At 42.5% G+C, this 21,574-nt stretch overlaps 2 protein-coding genes across 2 annotated transcripts; one reads left to right on the forward strand and one right to left on the reverse strand.

Moving 5' to 3' along the window:
• The first annotated feature begins 2,399 nt into the window (after positions 1-2,399).
• On the forward strand, positions 2,400-17,546 carry LOC100843447 (ribosomal RNA-processing protein 12). The gene is made up of 30 exons (XM_003565057.4): positions 2,400-2,963; positions 3,044-3,566; positions 4,255-4,503; positions 4,965-5,053; positions 5,750-5,960; positions 6,035-6,216; positions 6,319-6,555; positions 7,497-7,684; positions 8,409-8,505; positions 8,600-8,656; positions 8,744-8,878; positions 9,037-9,102; positions 9,296-9,409; positions 10,673-10,834; positions 10,918-11,046; positions 11,138-11,239; positions 11,702-11,781; positions 11,853-12,180; positions 13,360-13,481; positions 13,561-13,642; positions 13,731-13,821; positions 13,942-13,971; positions 14,088-14,200; positions 14,310-14,382; positions 14,518-14,638; positions 15,793-15,910; positions 16,196-16,335; positions 16,414-16,471; positions 16,618-16,688; positions 16,786-17,546. The coding sequence occupies exons 1-30, from the start codon at positions 2,418-2,420 to the stop codon at positions 17,318-17,320; spliced, it is 5,049 nt and encodes a 1,682-aa protein (XP_003565105.2). The 5' UTR covers positions 2,400-2,417; the 3' UTR covers positions 17,321-17,546.
• A 104-nt stretch (positions 17,547-17,650) lies between these two features.
• Positions 17,651-20,438, reverse strand: LOC100844057 (cell division protein FtsY homolog, chloroplastic). Its single transcript, XM_003565059.4, has 11 exons — positions 20,100-20,438; positions 19,897-20,001; positions 19,699-19,772; positions 19,547-19,605; positions 18,915-18,952; positions 18,719-18,839; positions 18,554-18,622; positions 18,389-18,471; positions 18,171-18,239; positions 18,015-18,077; positions 17,651-17,907 (listed from the first exon to the last, which is right to left on the reverse strand). The coding sequence occupies exons 1-11, from the start codon at positions 20,385-20,387 to the stop codon at positions 17,794-17,796; spliced, it is 1,083 nt and encodes a 360-aa protein (XP_003565107.1). The 5' UTR covers positions 20,388-20,438; the 3' UTR covers positions 17,651-17,793.
• Positions 20,439-21,574: the final 1,136 nt, after the last annotated feature.

A 21,574-nucleotide genomic window follows, 5' to 3' on the forward strand; every position in this document is an offset into this window, starting at 1 on the left:
CACCGTTTAACCAAGCACTCTTGTAGCTTCGGAAACTCCGTGTTCAGATCGGTGAGGCAAGAGACGAATTCATCGTCGGTTACCTCCATGATATCCTAAATACCCTCTAGACCATGAAGACAGATTAGTCCTGGCCTCTATGTGACTCTGTGTATGAGTGTGTGTTGTTACGGTATTTTCAGCCAAGGCAGCAGCGTAGTAATTCTTCCACGGCATGCTCTTATAAAGACTTCCTCCGATCTGTAAAGATGAATTTCCATACCTTGTTCTTATATGAGTTTCATGAGTACGATCTAGACTATACTTATTTTCTCAGGGTTTTTTTCGCATAGCGAGTAGAGGAATAGTTTATAGTTTTGGAACCACCTGAACAGGAATCGCTGATCCACCTTCAGTCACACTAGTGCCTCCATCTCAAGGAATCTATAAAAGATACCAGAAAGCCCCAAGAAGATATGGATGCGATAAACTCTCTGAACCTAGAGGTGAAAGTTCCGGTGGTGATGGTGGGCGGGCCAGACGATCCGTACCGATGCTTACGTTCGGCTTTGCTCCTATCTTAGCAATCCGAACTTACTATTCAAGGCAACAACCTTACTACACAGCCCTGGATGGAAATCGATAGAGACTGTAACCTCAGTGAACAAGAAGGCACAGGTTGTGGACCAATCGGGCAGATGCTAGCTGTTCGATCCCACCGGGTCATCGACCCCGCGACAGTGACCGACGAGACGCTATACCGGAAGTTTAGAACAAATCACTTTGACTCGGACAAAGATACAGTGGAGGGAACCGGAACGGAAGGAAGGGATCTTTGAAAAAAACGCAAAAAAAAATTCAGATTTTTTTTGGAACGGATCTAATCGATCCGAACTATTTTCTACGGACAATCAATCGGTCGCATAAAAGCGACCTCCCTACACTCTTTTTCTTTGGTTGGCGTGTTTTCCAGCCTTTGCTTTTTTGGGAGCATGGCTGAAAACCACCAAAGTTTTCCGGCAAACCCCCCGTAGGCCCCCACCTTGCCAGCGAGCGAATGGAAGAAAAATAGACATAGGGAGCGATCTCCTCCACACGTCATCTGAGCGCGTTTTACTCTCTTCCCAATAGTAGACTATTCAAACCTCAAAGTCTTCGGACTTTTTTTTTGGAAAGCCAGGTTTTTTTTATATGAAACTCAGGCTAGAAGACGAAAAGACGTTCACATTACCAATTCCGTCTCGTCTGATCTTTTATTGGTATTTAGGTACAATGCTTTGGATCATAGACCATAGAAATTACAAAGTAACTACTATAATTAAGAACTAAAATGAAATTTCTAAAAGGCATTTTCTCTATGGTATCATTCTTTGCACCATGAAATGTTGCCGAGGTTTCAACTGGTGTTTACAGCTAGACTTGCTACAACTATTGATCGGAGATTGTACATAAGCATATAGGATTGAAGGATTAAAGCATGCAACCAAGTACTCCCTCCGTTCCTTAAAGAATGACATATTAGTTTTCATTAAGATAAGGCTTTGACCACCAATTACTATGCCAAGGTATCGTTAGATCCGTTATCAAAAGTACTTCATGATACTTGTGGTTTCATGTCATATAAACCACATTTTAACATAGTAATTTGTGGTTAAATCTTTGTCTTAATGAAAGCTAATATGCCATTCTTTAATGAACGGAGGGAGTACATAGATCTATTTTCTTCCGCTGGTTGGTGGAAAGAGAAGAGATAGCATCGATGTGCCTATGACTTCAGACAAAATCTATAAGATTGTGATCGTCTCCTTTTCACCATCGTCCAACTCTCGTTCAATTATTGCATGATATGCCGTTACTTGGGTATTAGGCATGGGCATGGTCGAAAAAATCCTAAAAGGCCACGCTGGGCCCATTTGACGCTATCGGTTGCCCATTTCACAATCAAACCAGTGGCAGTATTGCCTTCGGCACCTCCTTCACTTATTTCTCCTCCTTCCCTTGCCTACCTTCTCTTGTCGCTCATCTCTATTACTCCTAGACATTCACACAATCGAGTGCTAAGCTAAAACAACAGTTGCCCAATGTATATATTTCCCTCGTCCATCTTTGCGTCCACCCATGTGTCCCCAAATTTTGAAGGAATCCTTCCAAAATTGCACCGAGTTTCATTGAACATTAAGTAAACTCTTTGAAGCGCAAAACTCGAATAGAGTTTGTTTGAAATCTCAGAACAAGCCGAATAAAAAATAAAGGTCACTTGCTGAAATACTGTTGTACGCTAAAATTGAAATCGCTTTTATCTGTTTTTTTTCTGTCTCCAAAAAGAGCCAAGGCCTTTTGGTATATAATCCGAACTTTAAAACCCTAGAGCAGAAAAATCTTTCTCCCGGCCCAAATCTCCCAAAACCCTTCTCCCTCGGCCCGTCGCGTCCGTTGCCATGAAGCGGAAGCAGAGAGCCTCCGCGGCGGCCGCCGCCGCCGAAGTCGACGCCGACGAGCCCTCCCTGGCCCCGCTCCCCCTCGACGACTACTCTGGCGACGTCTGCGCGGCCCTCACCGCGCGCTACGGCCGCTCCGCCGCCGCACAGCACAAGCACCTCCTCGCCACCGCCGCCGCCATCCGTTCCATTCTCGCCGACGACGGCCTCCCCCTCACTGCCGCGTCCTACCTCCCCGCCGTAGTATCCGCCCTCCGAACCGCCGGCCCGTCCGACCCCGCTGCCGCTTCCGCCCTCGCCTCCCTCCTCGTCATCCTCATCCCCCACATCCCCTCCCTGCCGCCGGCCTCTGCCTCCGAGTCTGCCTCCTCGCTCGCCGAATTCCTCGCCTCCCCTGACGCCTCGAAGCTCCCCACCGGCACCGTGCGCTCGGTGGTCAAGTCGCTCGGCCACCTGGCCCTCCTTCTCGACGCTGCGGCTGATTGGGACGCTGTTGCAACGCCTCTCGAGGCTCTCCTTGCTTCTTCCGTGGATCAGCGGGCCAAGGTGAGGAAGCTAGGCGTATGATTTCTTACTGCTGTTAATAGAAATCGTGCTCATGTGCATGCCATTTGTCGCTTTGATAGGTTCGAAGATGTGCACAGGAGAGTGTGGAGAAGGTATTTGCTTACTTGGAACGTTCTGGTTGTGTGAAGAAAGCTAGCAATGCTGCAATTGCCTTGTTCGAGACACACATTTCGTCAGTGCAAAGTCTTGCCAATTTGGATTCAGATGCTTCCGAGGCTAAGGAGACCGAAGCGGTTCATATGCTAGGTGCAGTAGCAGTTTTAGTTCCATACCTATCCAAAAAGGCAAGGAATACGGTGTTCTCGGGTGCTTGTCAGCTATTGAGCCGGTGTTTTAGTCCACTTACAAGGCATGTCATCAGGCTTATGGAGACCTTGTTGGAGCATCTGAAGGCTGAGAATGTTGAATCAGAGTTGGAGAATCTCATCTCCTTGGTGTTGGCTTACCTCCCTTATGATGAGAAGAAGCCTGATGATACCATCATCGCAGCATTGCAGCTTATGAGAAGTTGTTTAGCAAAACTGACTGATAACCCAAAACAGTGGAGAAAGGCTCTTCCAGCTGCATTTGAGGCAGTTTCAGGTATGCATCTTCACACTTTTCATGCATCGTGGTTTCATGCCATGATGCTTCTTATAAATATTCATGGGCCATGGCAGTTCAAAAAACATCTTATGACTTTCCAGTCTTTGGGAATAGTGAGTTCTGTTGTTTATCATAATCGCTTTTGCCAATTCTCAGTTGTCTGAAACTTTTGTAACTGTGATTCTGCAATTTTTAATATTATTGTAATTTTTCGCCAACAGTTTATATATAAAGTGAGGTGAGATGGGATGGTTGGATCTTGGATGTTGATCTAAAATTCTGAAGACTTAGAAAATGACTGAGATGTAAAAATATTTCAGGAAACTTAGGAATATATACTTGTATCATAATTGTGCATGTTGAACCTGTAGTCCACTTGTCCTCAACCATGCTTCATCTGATGGTATATTCATGGGTGCATTTTGGGGAAAACTTATGGCAGTTACCAGTTAAGACTTGCAATCTTGTTTTTAATCTTTTTTGAGAGAGCATCTGCTCAAATTTGGCATGCTATCCTTCTTTGATGTGTATGATCCATGAGTACATTTCTAAGGGGATTCTTTGTAATTAATGTTGATAGACATTTTTTGGTCAACCTTGCCATACTTTGTGTTGCTGATGTATGTATCTGTATATTATCTTATGCCACTTACCAACCTAACATTGGTACTTCTCAATTCGGCAGGATACCTGATTCTGGACAGAAAATGTTCCGAAGATGTAGCAAAACTGTTGATAGACTGCATCGATTCTCATGTTGACCAAAGTATTTTTTTGACTAATGAGTCACGGTTACATGATTGTGATGCTGAGGATTCGAGTGATGGGGCTGCCATCAAAGCAATATGTTTGTCTATCAATAAAAAACTCCGAAAGTGTGTTTCTCCTCCTGATAGTGTGTTAACAATTGTCCTGGTTTTGTTTCTCAAACTCGGTATGTCTTAATTATTTCGGCAAGCTCATCTGCTTTTGTTTGGATCAATATATTTATACAAGTAATCATTTGAGAGAATATTTTGAATTCCTAGTTATCCTTACTATCAGCATACACTGTTTGTTTTGTTTCAATGTGGTTTACTTGTGCATAAAAGAGCACACGCCTTTAATCTTATTTCTTGTACATATATTGCAAAATTTTGTATGTTGAGTACGCAAGTACACATAGGTGCTAGAAAAAGTATATAAAATAAAACACAATGCTAGTAGACTATTTACTACAGCAAGTACCTAGTAAACTATTTAGACACATTAAAGATGGAAAGCTCAACACCTTCTAACCTGCTATATTTGTCATGCATTATGTTCTCTTTTGGCATGTATGCTATATTAACATTGCCATGTTTTACATATCACTCACTTGATTCATTAACTTTTGTATTTGGTAATTTTCTGCAGGGAAGAGTTCTTGCATTTTTATGAAAGATATTCTATTAACTTTGTCACGGCTTGGTTCGAAAATACGCAAAGAACCACGCCTAAGGAATGTAAGTTCATTTCTTGATTATGCATTTGATACAGTACCATCTGGAAAAAGGAATCTCTTCACGTCTTCTGCATATACATCACCTCTTGTGTGAACATAAAGCATTATGCATATGATACATAATCTAGCTTTTGTTTGTTACGTAAATGGTCATACATGAGAGTTGTTACTACTTATGATTCAGCATTATCTAGCCACTGCAAAAAAGGAAGCTGGAGCCTCCGAGAGCATACCACTTTTTAGGTGATACCATGATACCAACGTCCAAATAGTGATCTAGAGAGTTCTAAAAGTTTCCAGTTATGGCAATATATAATGAAATGTATTGCACACGTTCATTCAACACCGAGATGTATATCAACAAAACGTAAAGACAAATTTTAGCGAGTAATGTGGTATCAAATTTCGATTTGATTTTCTTTGACATGAGAGTAATATTGTGTAATTGTGTTGATGTTTTTCTTGAATTTTTAATGACCATTTACATCACTATTTCGATGTCGGTACAGTATCACGGAAAGAGAAGTATCACTGGATATGTTCTCCTTGAGTTCCATATAGGATAGTATGGTTTAGTTTACACTAAATATTGTTCTATACCTATTTGCATCTGTTAGGTAAAGAGAAAAGGCTTACACTTTGCATTGTTAACCTTTATGTAGCTTTTTTTAAGCTTGCATTTTTGTTACAATTGCAGGTTGAACAGTGCCTTGGGGCAGCAGTAGTTGCTATGGGGCCAGATAAAATTCATTCACTACTTCCAATATCTTTTGATGAGGATTGGTTTACATGCTCAAATACTTGGCTTCTACCCATTTTAGATAAGTATATTTATGGGGCCTCACTGCAACACTTTTTAGAGTATATTGTACCGCTGGCGAAATCTTTACAAGATGCTTCAACCAGAGGTAAAGACAAACAAATTACTAGGCCCTAAATTCACATTTTACACAGCTTCATAATATTTTCTTTTTTCCCTTAGCCAAAAAAGCACGGAAATGTAAAGAATTGCAAGTTTGGAGTGATCAATTGTGGAACTTGCTTCCTGCGTTCTGCCGCTATCCAACTGATGTATATCAGAATTTTGGTTCCTTGTCCAAACTGCTGGTTGAGATGCTGAAGTCTGACCGATCTCTCTACAAACCCGCTTGTAAAGCCCTACAGGTTTAGTTGAATACGCTGCAACTTACCTATATTCAGTTTTTTAACTCATAGACTACAAAGCTGCTTCATGTCTTCTCAGATAATTTGTCTATTGTTCCTCAGCAACTTATAGATGGGACTAGAAGATTAAGTACCAGTGATCAAGACGATGAAATCTCTGCAGAAATTTCAGCCTTGTTCTCCTCGAAAACTAATAACTTAAGCTGTGTAAGCTTACAAAGGTGCTCTAAAAAAGATCCCCGCAAAAGCATGAAAGTCCTGGCATCACATTCTGTGGATCTTCTCTGCACTTTTGCAGATTATTTCCTTGACTCATCAGAAAAGCGCCCTCATTTAAAGGTGCATCACTTACTCTGTTACTCAATTGTTTCTTTTATCAGATGATGATTGTCTTGTACAGCATACGTAGTTTCTGAAACAGCAACTCATACTTATGAACCAGCATTTGCCATTTGATTAATTTGGGCAAGTTAGATGCATGGATGCATGTTAAAGATGTTAGATTTAGGAGGCACTTGTCATTGATTAGGAGGCACTTTGCCGTTGAAAGGAGAGGCTGCCTAGATGCTTCGATGCTCGTTAAGTTTGGAATCTTAAACCATAGGCCAGAGGGGGCTTAAGTTTATCTACCGTACTAGATGACCTGGTCCATGGCTGTTTCAGCCAGATGCAAGAACCAAGTGCATTGCAAATTGGGAGAAATAGAAAATCCTGTCTGCCTATCCTTGATGGTCTTACTAAGTGGCGGCATAACTATGAATCACTCTGTAATATGGCCGCATGACAATAAAACTTAAATTACTTTACAATATGCAATGTAAAACTCAGGCATAGAGTTTTGTTCCCACACAAGTGAATAGTTTTGCTGTACAAAATGAATATGCTATTCATTCTGTGTATGCCATGTACATGACTCAATACTCACTTTTGGAAGACTAAATGCAGACTTGTGTAAAATGGTTTTCAAATATGTGAGACTCAAATCTCTATGTTTAGGACAATAGTATGCCTCTCCTGTCCTGTAAAGTTGTGTTGCACTACGCAAATTTTGCGTGTGTCGTGAAAATGGCTATGTTCTTACAGGTTGTAAGATCTCTAGCTGCTTGTAAGCCCATACCTTCGATTCGAGACAAACATTTATTGGCCACAGTGATTTCAGCCACTACTTATCTTGATCGAACTTCAACAGTTATTGTGTTACTTTTCAATGGTTGCTGACAATCTTTTCCCAGACCGCACATTCTGTGATATTTTATCAAGTCATCTTTGTCATTTTGCAGGATGCTGTGAGATCCCTGGCACAACTTTCTGGTAGCGCAAACATTTGTAGCCTCTTTCTTTCACTAGTTAAAAGATTTGGTCTGGAAGATACTCCATTGGAGGCAGAGAGTCTAGAACCTCAAACGAATGAGGTAGACGGGAAGGGCGAGGAGAGTACTGACGCAACGATGGAGATAAATAATAAGAGGTTTGCTATTTATCTTTGCTCATCTATGTTCTGTAGGATCGCTTCTTTTTTATCTAGGTTAGCATTCTGTACAAAAAGAGGACAAACTCACAAATAAATTCCCAGGTTCTTAGTAATGTCATTTGACTTTCTTCCATGTAAACGATTACCAAAAGTCATCATTTCCTCATGTGTTTACATTCCATTCTGGAGAACTTAATCCCCAATGCCTTCAGTTTTACATTAGGATAAGTGCTCTGGGGCATAAGACAATTTAGTGAGATAACCGTTAATGATCTTGTGGCTAGTCCTACCCAGAATAAATGGCTGTAGTAGTATACTTCTGGCAGTTGTGTATCATTTTAGTGGTATATATTAGGGAGTGTTATATTAATATGGTTTTAGTTCATTGATTGGAGCCACTTGATCCCAAAGAGCTAACTTGAATATGCAGTGATGCCGTTCTGAAAACTCTATATAACAAGGTGTTACAATAATCATGGTTCCTGCTGATGCAATGCTAAATAGCTCAGGTGTTAAATAATCATGAAATGGTTCTCTAAAAAATAATATCATGGAACAATTATGGCATCAAAACTAGGAATTTTTTCTTGGAATTTTACCAACCTTGTTATCTGATTATTTGCATCCTGTATTCATCAGTGTTTTTTTGTGGTAGCGCACACATGATGCATCCATCCAGAAGCTTATTTTGCACGGCACGATTATATTTTCGCTTGTGCAGGTCACTTATAATGGAACTCATTTCCACGCTAGCTGAATCTGCCGATGAGGATGTGCTTGATTTGTTTTTTGGGTTCATCAAATCTTCTTTATTACTGGTATCCCATGATAATCTCTGCTGTTATTATGCCCCATATCCCAACTCTTAGTAGAAAGTTCACTATTTTCACACCACTTGTCTTTTCTTCACAGAACAGCAGCAAGTCTTGCGAGAGCAAAGCCCTCTCCGCATTAAGCATAATTTTGAAGGTGAGCATGAGTTCTTTGCAATTTTCAAATTTTGACATGTACTTTTTGTGCTATTAATCATCATCTCACCCCTTTCTTTACTTTCAGGAACACAATGGATATTCTTTAGCCTGGTTGGATGAAATAATGATGCTTCTTCATGGAATAAAGCCAGAATCGAATAAGGCAGTTTTAGAAGGCCAGTTAGTATGCTACAAGCATTTGTTGGTTCACATGATCAAGGTAGGTTGACTGTTTGTATTCTCTTTCCATAATAGTTAACCTAATGTAGTATGAAGAGCTTTCCCTTTGCATGACATCAATATTGAAATTGCTATGTTGATCTGTATCTTTCACCTTTCATATTGTGTTTTTTTTCTTAATTTCTCTACCGTTTGTAGGTTAATGAAGAGAGCACCAGCAAGAAGGCATTCTTGATTCTAAATGAGTTAATACTTGCATTGAAGGTATGTTTTCATACCCTCATGTTTTGATCAATTATCAATTGTGTATTATGGGGATAGCATCCTGTCATATATATGCCATCGCTTTCCATACCTTAATGCAAGGCCATGAAAAAGGCCATGCAGCAAGATTTTTTTCTTCATCTTCTGTGATCAACTGCTTCATTTCATTATGTTTTCTTATTTTCAAATGCAGTCTAAGAAGGAAAGTAGAAGACTAGCATACGATGTACTCCTGGCTATTAGTACTAGCTTGAGGAGCTCCGAATCAAATAACGGAGATTCAGATCTTCAACGGCTGTTCACAATGGTTAGCTAACGAACTTCTTCGCTGCTCTCAAGATATTTTTATTAGTATGTTTATTTGAGGAAACATTTATTCTTGTCCCCTCTTCCTAATCATTGCAGCTCAAGTATTTGTTTCGCTTCTATGAAAAAAAATCTAGCAACATCTTCTCTCTATTTCTAGCTTCAAGTGATAGTATTGCACATTCTGTAGCATCAAGTCCTTATGTCTGATATCAGTTATTGATGCTTAGTGCAAGAACAAAAGTCATTGGAAACAGTCAAACTAAGGTTTATGATTTTGCAGAGTCCAGATTTAGAAGCATACAAGTAATAAGAGTATATATGAGAAGAGTAAGCTTCCAGCTCTAAGAGCATCACAATAATGTTGGACCATCACACTATTACAGTGATGTTATTTAAATTGGCTAACCTGCATCCCTCAGGAGTCACCCTCTGCAAAACCGAACCGGAAACCGAAAACCGGAAAAAAATAACCTAAACCGAACCGAAATTTTGGTTTTTCCGGGCTACGGTTTCGGTTCCGGTTTTCAAAATGCCTAACCGTTTGGATTTCGGTTTTTTTCGGTTAAAACTGAATGGTTTTCGGTTCAACCGAACAAAACCGAAACAATATAAAATAGAAGGTGCAGTACCTAACATAAGCTAACTAGTAACCCAGTGGTCTGTGCCTTCCGAGTGATCCTGTGGTCCAGTGTTTGATTCCTAGCTGCTGCTTCTTTTTGTTTGCTTTTTCCTGGCTTATTGGGTCGGCTCTATGGCAAGATGGGCCGATTTTGAGCACGCATGGTCTTGGAAGAGGCAGTTTTGGGCTGACTCTGGGCACTCTCGGGCGCAGCCAACAGTAGAATCACAGCAAGTATCTCGATCAAAAAGCACGTGCTTCTGTGTCCAAACATGCCTATAAATTTTATGTGTTGCTCAAAAATTCGCGTCAACTTTGGTTAATTTGGTTATAAACGAAACCGAACCGAATTAAATGGTTATAACCGAAACCGAACCGTATTTTTATACATAACCGTATTAACCGAAGTATACAAACCGGTTAACTGAAAAACCGTATTAACCGACCGATACGAACCGAAAAACCCGAATGCACACCCTGACTCAGGAGTAGAGATCTACCATACCTATACTACTTTATCATGCCCACTCTATGTGAAGGTGTGAGTAAGCAATATAATTCAACATGGCAAGTGTGTAAGACTGTAATATGCAGGATTTCCATTTTCGAAACTTTGACAAATGATAACTTGTTGATTTTCAGGTGATGGGATATCTTTCAAGTCCATCTCCTCACATAGTGAGTGGAGCAATTGCTGCGCTATCATTGCTTATATACAACGATGCTAATTTTTGCATGGAAGTGCCAAATTTGATACCGTCAGTTCTAGTTCTGCTGCAAAATAAAGCTACTGAAGTAATTAAAGTGAGTTCTGTGTCATTACATGCCGTATTGATTGTTTTCCTGTTATGAAAGAGGCTGATTTGTTTTCTTATATACAATTTTAGGCATCTTTGGGCTTTGTTAAGGTGTTGGTAACATCTTTGCAATCAGAGAAATTATTGAATTTACAAGCAGATATCTTGACTGGCATATTACCTTGGTCATCTGTTACAAAGCACCATTTCAAAGGGAAGGTTAGTCAGTGCAATTGTTACATAGGTTCGTTCCATTCGTATGTTCTGTACCGTGGACTTAATAAGATGTGCTATGATGTTTTGTATGCAGGTTGTGCTAATATTGGAAATATTGATTAGGAAATGTGGATTTGATGCTATTAACTTAGTTACACCTGAAAAGTACAAGGAGTTTGTTAGAAGTGTTGAAGAGGTGAGTTTCCGTTTGCTACTTTTTCCTGGCTTAGCTGTGGAATAAAGATCTTTATGTTTTCATCGATGGGATGTTCTGTACCCCTAAGCTTGTATTTGCTCTTGCTAAACTACATTTAGCCTATGATTGATCCATATCTGTCTAGTGTGTTAGTTAGTGGGGGTAATTCCTTCACAATCTTCTTAAAGTAGCTCGCATAGTGAGGTGATGTGGTCAAATGGAGTCCTGATTTCTAGCTATTCATTGCAATGATGCTGCAGTTTTGTCTCTGAGCTCTTGTCAACTTAAAAAGAGTTACTCTTTAACTGCAAACTCTCCAAAATAAAAACAGCAAACCATGAGGGGGCATGAAGATTCCGACCATTCCCTTCTAAAATGCTCAGCTGAGCTTGCTCGCGTGTAAAGCAAAACATAATTCAAACTTTGCATTGGTTGAGAAGCTTTGGTACTTCAATTTTGCAGGGCCGTAAGGGGAATCATAATCCAGTGGCAGATGGTGCACAGTCCGAGGAAAAAGGTCCTGCATTGTATACTCCAAAGAGGTTAGCTGGCGTCAATTCCTTCCTTTTTATCCTCTGCAACCTTTTACTAATATCATCTGGTATATATACAGAAGAAAATGGACTGATTCTAGCGCTGAAATTCGGCAAGAGGAAACATCGACCGGAAAGAAGGAATTCTTCATCAAAGGGGCTGGGAAAGCCCACTTTCGGGGTGCTAGAAGGCAACACGTCAAAGCATCAGGCGACAAAGGTGATAGAACTAATTTCAGATCCAAATCCAGAGCACATTCAGGAAATAGTGAAAGTCACAGAGGCGAAAAATCACAACATCACGATAAGAGACCCAGAAGTGGTACGTTTAACAGGGCTCAAAACAGCGGAGTGAAAGCATCCACCCACTCTCCTAGATTCAAGAGGCCTAGAACTGCAGCGGCAACATGAGATCAAAGGAAGTCACTTGCACCACTAACGTCTTGAAGAATAAAGACGTACATTTTTCGGGTTCCATCTTGGAGACTTGCGCGAATCTACCAGACCGGATCCAGTTCATGGCTTTGGCTCCTTGTTCTGCACAATATAGCCAAGCTCCATTGGGCCGAGATTTTTGAACTCCATCTTGAAGTGCTCTGCAGATCAACCACACCTTGGTTCAAGCGTCAGTTACCTACGGAGCAGTGTGTTACTTCCATATCCACCGCTTTGTGCAGTAAATTTTTTGACTCGCGAGTGGATAAAATTCATGTGACTGCGTTTACTATTTAATTATACAAATGTGTCAGTGCCATCACTGCTAATCTGCTACTGTTAATTCCATGATACTCCATACATGTTATGATCTATAGAAGTTTTACTGAATCTCGACTACCATCTACGCTCGTAGGTTTCAAACTGCTCTAGATCATCTTTGCGAATTTTCTTTCTTCGTCTTGTATACAAAGCTCGGTTCAATTCCAATCTGATTTTGGACATCCAATTTGCATTTCGGGAAGGAAATGAGATTTCTTATTGGAGAACTTTTTGTACTATAAATCTATACAAATCAATGTCACTTATTTACAGACAAGTGAATCTGTACAAATCCATGTCACTTATTTCTGGACGGAGTGTGTCTCCGTCAGTAGCGTTTTTCAGTAGAGTTTTTTAGACGCAATGCATGCATCTATACCGTTACTTAGACGTGCCAGCAAAATCACTGGCGGCAAAGGCTTGGGGCTTGTGTCGTGGATCATCTTGCGTGGCTTGGGGCTTGTGTCGTGGATCATCTTGCGTGGCTTGGGGCTTGTGTCGTGGTGCCGCAAGAGCATTCAACAGCCTTTTTTCTTTGACAGCAGGGCATCCAACAGCCTAATTACAATGGCGTCAGAAATGAAACGTGCAGGCCGTAAAGTTCAGAACAGCAAAAGCTCTGATAATCCTTTTTTTTAGAATAAAAGCTCTGATAATCCTTTTGAGCAAGTTTCTCCGACTTTGAACTGGGCCTAAAGATGCTCTTATGTGGCTCGCCCTCGGCCCATATACCCCGCGGCCCTTCGAACTCATCCTCACCTCTCTCTCAGAGCTCAGACAGATTCTTCCGACCCTAGCAGCAGCAGCAGCATCTCCACGCGTTCTCGCTAGGTTCCGGCGGCCATGGCGGTGGCGGGGCCGGGGCAGCTCAACCTGGACGAGCTCCCCGCGTGGGGCTCCCGCGGCGTCGACTGCTTCGAGAAGCTCGAGCAGATCGGCGAAGGCACCTACGGGTTAGTCCTCTCCACACCCCGCGATTTCTTTTCCTTACTCGAGTCCCCGCCCTAACCCTACCACCCGCCGGCTCGCCAGGCAAGTCTACATGGCCAAGGAGACGGAGACCAACGAGATCGTCGCGCTCAAGAAGATCCGCATGGACAACGAGCGCGAAGGCGTAAGCTCCATCCCCCCCCCACGACCTCTTTGTCTCCCCTCGCTCGGATGTCTTTCTCGATTGATTTTTCTCCTTGTCGTTGGAGCAGTTCCCGATCACCGCGATACGGGAGATCAAGATCCTGAAGAAGCTCCACCACCAGAACGTTATCCAGCTCAAGGAGATCGTCACCTCCCCAGGTGTTTGAAAATTCCATCGCCAGCACCTTGAATTTGGGTTAGATTTTTAGATGTGGGCGTGCGTATGGGGTTTGTTGTTTCTTTGGACTGATGGAGCTTGTGCCGTGGTGGGATTTGCAGGACCGGAGCGAGATGAGCAAGGGAAGTCAAGTATGGCTCGATTTCATTCTTGCAGTTCTAGTGTGCCCCTGGTTTTGTTGTGGGGTTGGTGATGATTGGTTTTAGGTTTTGTGAGGTCTGATGCCTTGTCGTGTTGTTGAAAATAGTCGGTGGTAATAAGTACAAGGGGAGCATTTATATGGTCTTCGAGTACATGGACCATGACCTCACCGGGCTCGCGGATAGACCAGGGATGCGGTTCACCGTGCCGCAGATTAAGGTAGAACTACCGGTTCATGTGGCTTTAGTGTTTTCCTTTGGATATTAATGCGACGACTTTATCATGATGCATTGATCTTCTGATAAATCGTGGTCTTATCTTGGTCCAGTGCTACATGAGGCAGCTGCTGACAGGCCTGCACTACTGCCATGTCAATCAAGTGCTTCACCGAGATATCAAAGGTATTATATTATTTTGACCGCTCCACTGGAATGTTTGTAACAATGTGCTGTGACTTGTTGGATGTTGCTGAGCTGATATATTAAATTTTTATAAATTGCTATTGCTAACCTAATATATTGATACTTTCCTTGCAGGTTCTAACCTTTTAATAGACAATGAGGGTAACCTGAAGCTTGCTGATTTTGGCCTTGCGAGATCATTCTCTAGTGATCACAATGGAAACCTGACTAACCGTGTGATCACCTTGTGGTACAGGTAGAATTTCTGCTGCTCACAGGGTTTTCACACTACGGAGCACCGATGCAGGGATATGGATATGGGGACATGTGATACGGCATTTTCCAAAAAAGCCATATGGTTATATAGTTAAAAAATGCAATGTAATCAAGATAAAAGATAATTTTGAGAACTGAGATGAGATTTAACCATTTGTTGCCTGATTGCCTCCACATCTCCTTTTGAAATTTGAAGTCCTCGATGATTGAATGATCCTCAATTTCGTCAATGCTCATACCCTGGTCTTTGCAACTTGCAAAATACATCATATGTAAGTATTAGAAATTGTATGGCATTCTTCAATTGTACAAAACATGAAAACAGTAAGTTGGCTTACCCATATATATCTCCAAAGTCCCAAGTATAGTAGCAATGTAGCATATCAGTGTATCATTATTTTTCATTAGCAGCAGCAGTCTAGCAGATTTGAACATAGCAGTCCAGCTGTAGGCTGTAGCGCATAACAACGTAACAAAGTCCACTGAGGCACTAACATCAGTACATAATATGATAACTACAAGGTTACAAGGCTCAGGTGGCCCATAGAAGAATATGCCACTGCCACTAGATGCCATGCTTCCTAGACAACCACGGGTGAACAACAGAAATAACTCAACAAGCAGCAAGGCCGTCGGTAGGTGGCAGCAGCCAGCAACGGCAGCACAGATGCAAGAAGCCAAGACAACAGTAGAGGGAGGAGGGCTAGACTGCTGGAGGGGAGAGATGAGGGCAAGGTGCCTTGGTTGAACAGAGCTTGCTTGCCGCCGGGAGGAGTGCTGGGGCCTGGGGATTTCGGCGGCAGCGGCGTCTACCGGTGATAAAAGGTGGCGGTGGCAACCGGCGAGTCCAGGCAGCGGTGTATCAGTTGCTTGAGTTCAGTCGAGCGCAGTTTTGTGATTTATGTCCAGTGTGTGCCTGCCTGTCTGCATAGAAATAGGGTTGCAATCGGGCCTAATGGGCTCCCGTATCCCATCAAAAGATAATGTATCTGTCGAATCCCTGTATCCCACCATATCAGGACGTTGAGCTGGATCAGTGCTTCCGGGGTCACAATTGTATTGGTTCTATATGCTTCATTTATACCTTCTATTCTACTCCATTCTCTTATTAATCGGTTGGATTTCTGCATTTAGACCACCAGAGTTGCTACTTGGAAGCACAAGGTATGGTCCTGCTGTTGACATGTGGTCTGTGGGTTGTATTTTTGCTGAGCTTCTCCATGGGAAGCCAATACTGCCAGGAAAGAATGAGGTATACCTTCTATGAAGATTTTAGCAATGAAGTGTATAACCTATGCATTTATTGCGCTCTCTCGTCAAATATTGATTTTTATAATGAACCATCCGTGCATCATATTTGCGCATTAGTTGTCGCTATTTTTAGCCCCCTTGCGGCCATTCATAAATCTTTTCTAGCTGCTTCTCTAAACTATTTCCATTTTAGTCATATGCTTCCCAATTTTGGTTTCACAGATTAATCTAGTTAAATAGTAGCTGTAACCCATTTGTCGTTTAACATCTTATGCCATTATTGCAGCCAGAGCAGCTGACTAAAATTTTTGAGCTTTGTGGCACCCCTGATGAGGTAATCTGGCCTGGGGTCACCAAAATGCCATGGTACAACAATTTCAAGCCTCCCCGACAATTGAAGAGAAAAGTTAAAGATGCATTTAAACAGTGAGTGCTAGGCTTGGCATTGTTCTGTCGTTTAGCTTTACTCATGTTCCTGCTACTCACACTTTTATGTACTTGCAGTTTTGACCGGCATGCTCTGGACCTGTTAGAGAAGATGTTAACATTAGATCCATTACAGGTACTGCATGAAAATTTTGGATTTTATAAAATCTGTTCCTTTTATTTCTGTAGGCCCGGTTGTACAAACATTTATCGTTGTTTACTTTTCATTCCTTAACTTATTCACTCTCCTCAACAAATTCACTCTCTTATTTGATTGTGCAGAGGATATCGGCAAAAGATGCACTTGATGCAGAATATTTCTGGACCGATCCCTTACCATGTGATCCAAAAAGGTAGCTCCGATGGCAATTCTTGTTATACTGCCAAACTCCTAATACCTTCTATCTGTAGCTTAGTTGAACCATGCCGACTAAATGTTTGATAATGCAGTTTGCCAACATATGAAGCATCACATGAATTCCAGACTAAGAAAAAACGTCAGCAACAGAGACAAGCGGAGGAAGCTGCAAAGCGCCAGAAAATACAGCATCCTCCTCCACATTCTCGCTTGCCTCCGATTCAGCATCCAGGCCAGCCACATCAAATCAGGCCCGGGCAGACTATGCACAATGCTCCACCCGTGGCAGCTGGTCCGAACCATCACTATGCAAAACCCCGAGGACCGGGAGGCCCGAACAGGTACCCACAGGGTGGGAATCAAGGCAGTGGCTATAATAATCCGAACCGTGGAGGCCAGGGCAGTGGCTATGGGAGTGGCCCATATCCCCAGCAAGGACGGGGACCTCCACCGTTCCCTGCAGCAGGTGGTCCACGTGGCGGGGCTGGCAGTGGATATGGAGTTGGTGGGCCAAATTATCCACAAGGTGGTGCACCGCCGCCATATGGCGCGTCTGGTCCAGGCCGAGGCCCGAACTATCCTCCTGGTGGTTCTCGCAATCAGCAGCAGTATGGGAGCTGGCAATAGTATGACAACATCATCCGGCGATGAAACGCCAGACACCTATTTGTAGTATCTTTGGTATTTAATTGCTACTTGCTAAGATTGTTGCACGGGCAGCTCTCAAAAGTATTTGCTTGTGGATCTAGTTGTATGTTCATTGTATGATCACTAATTAGACCTCTTTAGAGACTTGTACTATGGCTGAGTAAGTACATGATAAAGTTTGCACCAACTCTTTTCTTTCTGTTTATAGTATTCTTGCACAACGTATCTTTAGTGTGACTTGATACTGTTTCTAGATTAATCACAACAATCATGGCATGAACGCTTCTGAAAGTGAGACAACAACCGAGCAAAAAGAACTGGGATGGTCAAAGCTTTGCTTCTAACTTCTAGCATGTTAGCTGAATCTTGTTACATGATAAACACTAATGACAAGACAGGATATTCGTGGATGTACATGAGAAAAGGATTTTTTTTTCTTCCAAAACCAAAATTTATGGGAAAATGGCTTCGACAAATGCTTCAGCATCAAAAGGTTGGAGATCTTCCACTCCTTCGCCAATGCCGACAAACTTCACTGGAATTCCAAGTTCATCTACAACGCTAACCTGAAATGGATCAAGCCAAAGAATTCAGGTCAGCTGAGCTGACTAGCTGAGTCCAGTTGCAGCTATTTGTTTAGGACCTAGGACTTTCAACTGGATATCGTGCATACCACGCAGCCACCACGAGCAGTGCCATCTAGCTTTGTCAGGATGAATCCTGTGATTCCAACAACCTATCATGAAGCCAAGGAAGCCCATCATTATCACCATCCTAAAAGAATATAACCAATGGATTAATTAATCAAAAACAGCACAGTAGCTCTTACATCGTTGAATTCTCTCGCTTGCTGCAGCATATTTAAGCCAGTTGTACCATCCAGAACCAGCAAGATCTCCTGCAGAGCATGGAATGCATGATACAAGCTATCACACGTGACCAAAGAAGCAAACACCGTAATGTTGATGAAATTGTACATTCTTAAATTTGCCTCAAAAACTACTCCACTATGCAATAATGTACGTTAAATATTTAAGTACGGCATACATTAGGAGCACCAGGCAGGGCTTTAGCTATGACTTTCTTGCAAGAAACCAACTCTTCCATTAGACCGTAATTTGTATGGAGTCCTGTAAAATAATTGCCAAAGATAGTCAATTTCCCAAATAAGTAAATATATTCTGCTCCAAATCTTTTAGACAACAACCGTACGTCCTGACGTATCACATAGAACAACATCAAATCCTTCACGCTTCCCACGTTTCACTGCCTGCGAAAGAACTACCAAGCGAGTCAAATTAGATGAAATATAAGAGGTTGGTCTCATTATGAAAACATAATCCTTCCACCATTGCAGATCAGAAGTTCATATCATACCTGATGGAGCCTGTGCCTTCTTATCGTTATCGATAACAATCTCTGAGCCAGTTCTCTCAGCCCAAATTTCTAGCTGGTCACGAGCTGCTGCTCTGAAGGTATCACCTGCTGCCATCAATACCTATAGTATCGTTGAAAGCAAGTACATAAGCAATATGTATAGCTAAACTAGCAGATGTCAAGTAAATAGCCTCACCTTCACTCCTTCATTCTTAAATCTGTAAGCAAGTTTTCCTACAAATATTGCAGATAAAAAATTATATCAATTTGCCAACTCATAGCATCATGTTGACGTGACGAGTAACAAAAAAATAATTGTGGAAAAATAAGCAATGACTCTAGTTGATAGAAATACCCAAATTACCACCCCGTATTAAATAGTCTTACTGTATAGTATTGATGCTAGCTTCAAAGCAACCACATAACCAACAAAACCTTAATCTAGTGCTACCCCACATTCCGAATGTGGATTATCGATTAGGCAGCTTGTGTAACACACTCTTTATTGGCACTACAAATTTACTTCAAAAAAATTGTAAACCTTCCCATTTAAGAGATTATCTTTGGAATATGCTCACATAGTTCATCATCTGCATAGTGGTAGGTTGGAACAAGCACCGAGGATCAAACACTGATTGGAAGAATGAAGACGATTGAGAATTATCAAATGTTATTACTAACAGGGTGGTCAATAAAAAGCCCTATAGGCCAATATCATCAATCTGAAAAGGTTTAAGCCATATTTTTCAAAGCGGGACATGGTTCTTCTAGTTACAAGATCTACATCGAAACGCAATCGAGAATACAGCAAACCATGTCAAGGACTACCTAGTGATGTCGTCTTTCCACCTCCATTCACCCCCACAATCATGATAACCGCCGGCTTCCTGCCAAAACGACCAATCACACTTGAGACCTCCCAAAAGAATAATTCAGACACCAGGCAACAATGATACACTAGTCAGGAGGGAATGCAGAACCTGAAGCCGAGCTGCAGCTCGGTGTTGCTGCCCTTGCTGGTCAGCAGCTGGAGGATGCATCTCTTAAGCGACGCCTGCGTTCCACCGTTCCAGCACAATTCACAAACAAATCAAAACATGGAACCAGTCCCATTGCTTCCACAGTAACGAAGAACTACTAGGCACTAAGTAGAAACTTTGCTGGAACTAATCGATCACCTTTATCTCGGGCCCGGACTTGAGCTTGCCGTCGCGGATCTCGTCGCGGAGGGTGTCGACGATCCGGAACGAGATCTTGGGCCCGAAGTCGGACACCAGCAGCGCCTAAGAAGATTTGATGAAGCCATCAACCAAAGAGGCAGGCAGCCGAGAGAAGAAGAAGAGAGACTTGGTGATGATGATGTGGGAGCCGAGGGGCGGACCTCTTCGAGGTCGTCGAGGACGCGGTCGGTGTCGGCGAGGTTCCAGTAGGTGAGGAGCTCGTCGACGACGGAGAGGCTCTCGCGGGTCTTGGAGAAGCCGGAGAAGAGCTTGTCGACGTCGCTCTTGGCCTTCTCCTTGATGAGGCGGCCGAGGCGGGTGAAGAAGCCGGCCTGCCCGGCGGCGGCCGCGCAGCGGAGGAGGCGGCGGCGTCCGGCGGAGGGGGCGGTGCGCGGGGAGGCCGTGGAGGAGAGGAAGGGGAGCAGCGCGTGGTGGGAGGGTGCCGCCATTTTTGGGCGCTTCGGATTGGGTGGATAGAGCTGAGCTGGCCCAAATGGAACACTTTTTCCTCGGAGATGGGATTATGACAAGTCGTAGGGGCCTTTTGGAAAAACAAAACGTGGTTTTCTGGTACAATTGGTATTTAAATCGAATTTAAACTAAAAAAATATTACTCCCTCCGTCCTAAAATAAAGTCTAAGACTTATTTTAGGGTTTTATTTTAAGACGGAGGGAGTAATAACTAGGAGGGAAAAACTAGAATCCACAACTGGAGGTTTTAAAACTAGGCATTTTTGACTCAAAGGATTTTAACGAAAAACTTGAAGGATTTGAATCTTTAGGATTTTTTTTCCCTATATATAGGGGTTGCTTGATTTCCATGTTTTTTTCCAAGGACCCATTTGCATTACGTTTCATATAAAATTTCTCATCCACTTCAACAGCTGAGATTCCTTTTATTTTTTAATCAAACAAACAAACAAACAAACTTTGTTGCAACTACAATCCCGTATCATTCAAATGGACATGACATTGCAATTGTGTGTTCTTTTTTCTCTCTAGAACAACAATCTTACTTTATTTGTTCGACGAACTGAATATAATTGATCGTAGAAATTTGAACTGCAACAAAGTTCCTAGATTGGCTTGGCTAGTCTCAGTTTATTTTGTGCCCTGAGGGCCTTGTATTTTCCTTTTCTTCTCTTTGTTCCCCCTTTCTCCCTTGTACAGTGTTTTCTTATATTTGATATATACACCGTCAGATACTCTCCTATAGTTTTCAGTAAAAAAAAAAACAAAGTTCCTGTGTTTTTTCTATCTCGTGAATCAAAGAGTCTCTAAACTAAAATAAATAAATCTAGGCCACGTACAATTCCAACATTGGGCTATGTACAATTCCAGCACTGAACTCTTATCCTCCACGCTGATCTCTGCTGCTCCATTGGGCGTCCGGCCGGCAAAAGAAGGAGCAGCAGCCTCACCACGTTCCGAGCCGTCTCCAGCACCGGGCCACTGTCCGTCCAGGACGCGTGGAGGCGGCACCCAGCTCGTCCTCGCCGTGGTGACCAATGAATGGAGCAGGTGCAGCATGTGGGAGATGCCCTCGGCTGCTGGTAGCGCCTCGCTCGTGTCGCGCCCCTTGTTGCCGGAAAGGTAGAACAGCACGAGCTTCACGAGAAGCACGGGTGGGGGATAT

The sequence above is a fragment of the Brachypodium distachyon genome, chromosome 2 (assembly GCF_000005505.3).
Source record: "Brachypodium distachyon strain Bd21 chromosome 2, Brachypodium_distachyon_v3.0, whole genome shotgun sequence".
NCBI lineage: Eukaryota > Viridiplantae > Streptophyta > Magnoliopsida > Poales > Poaceae > Brachypodium > Brachypodium distachyon.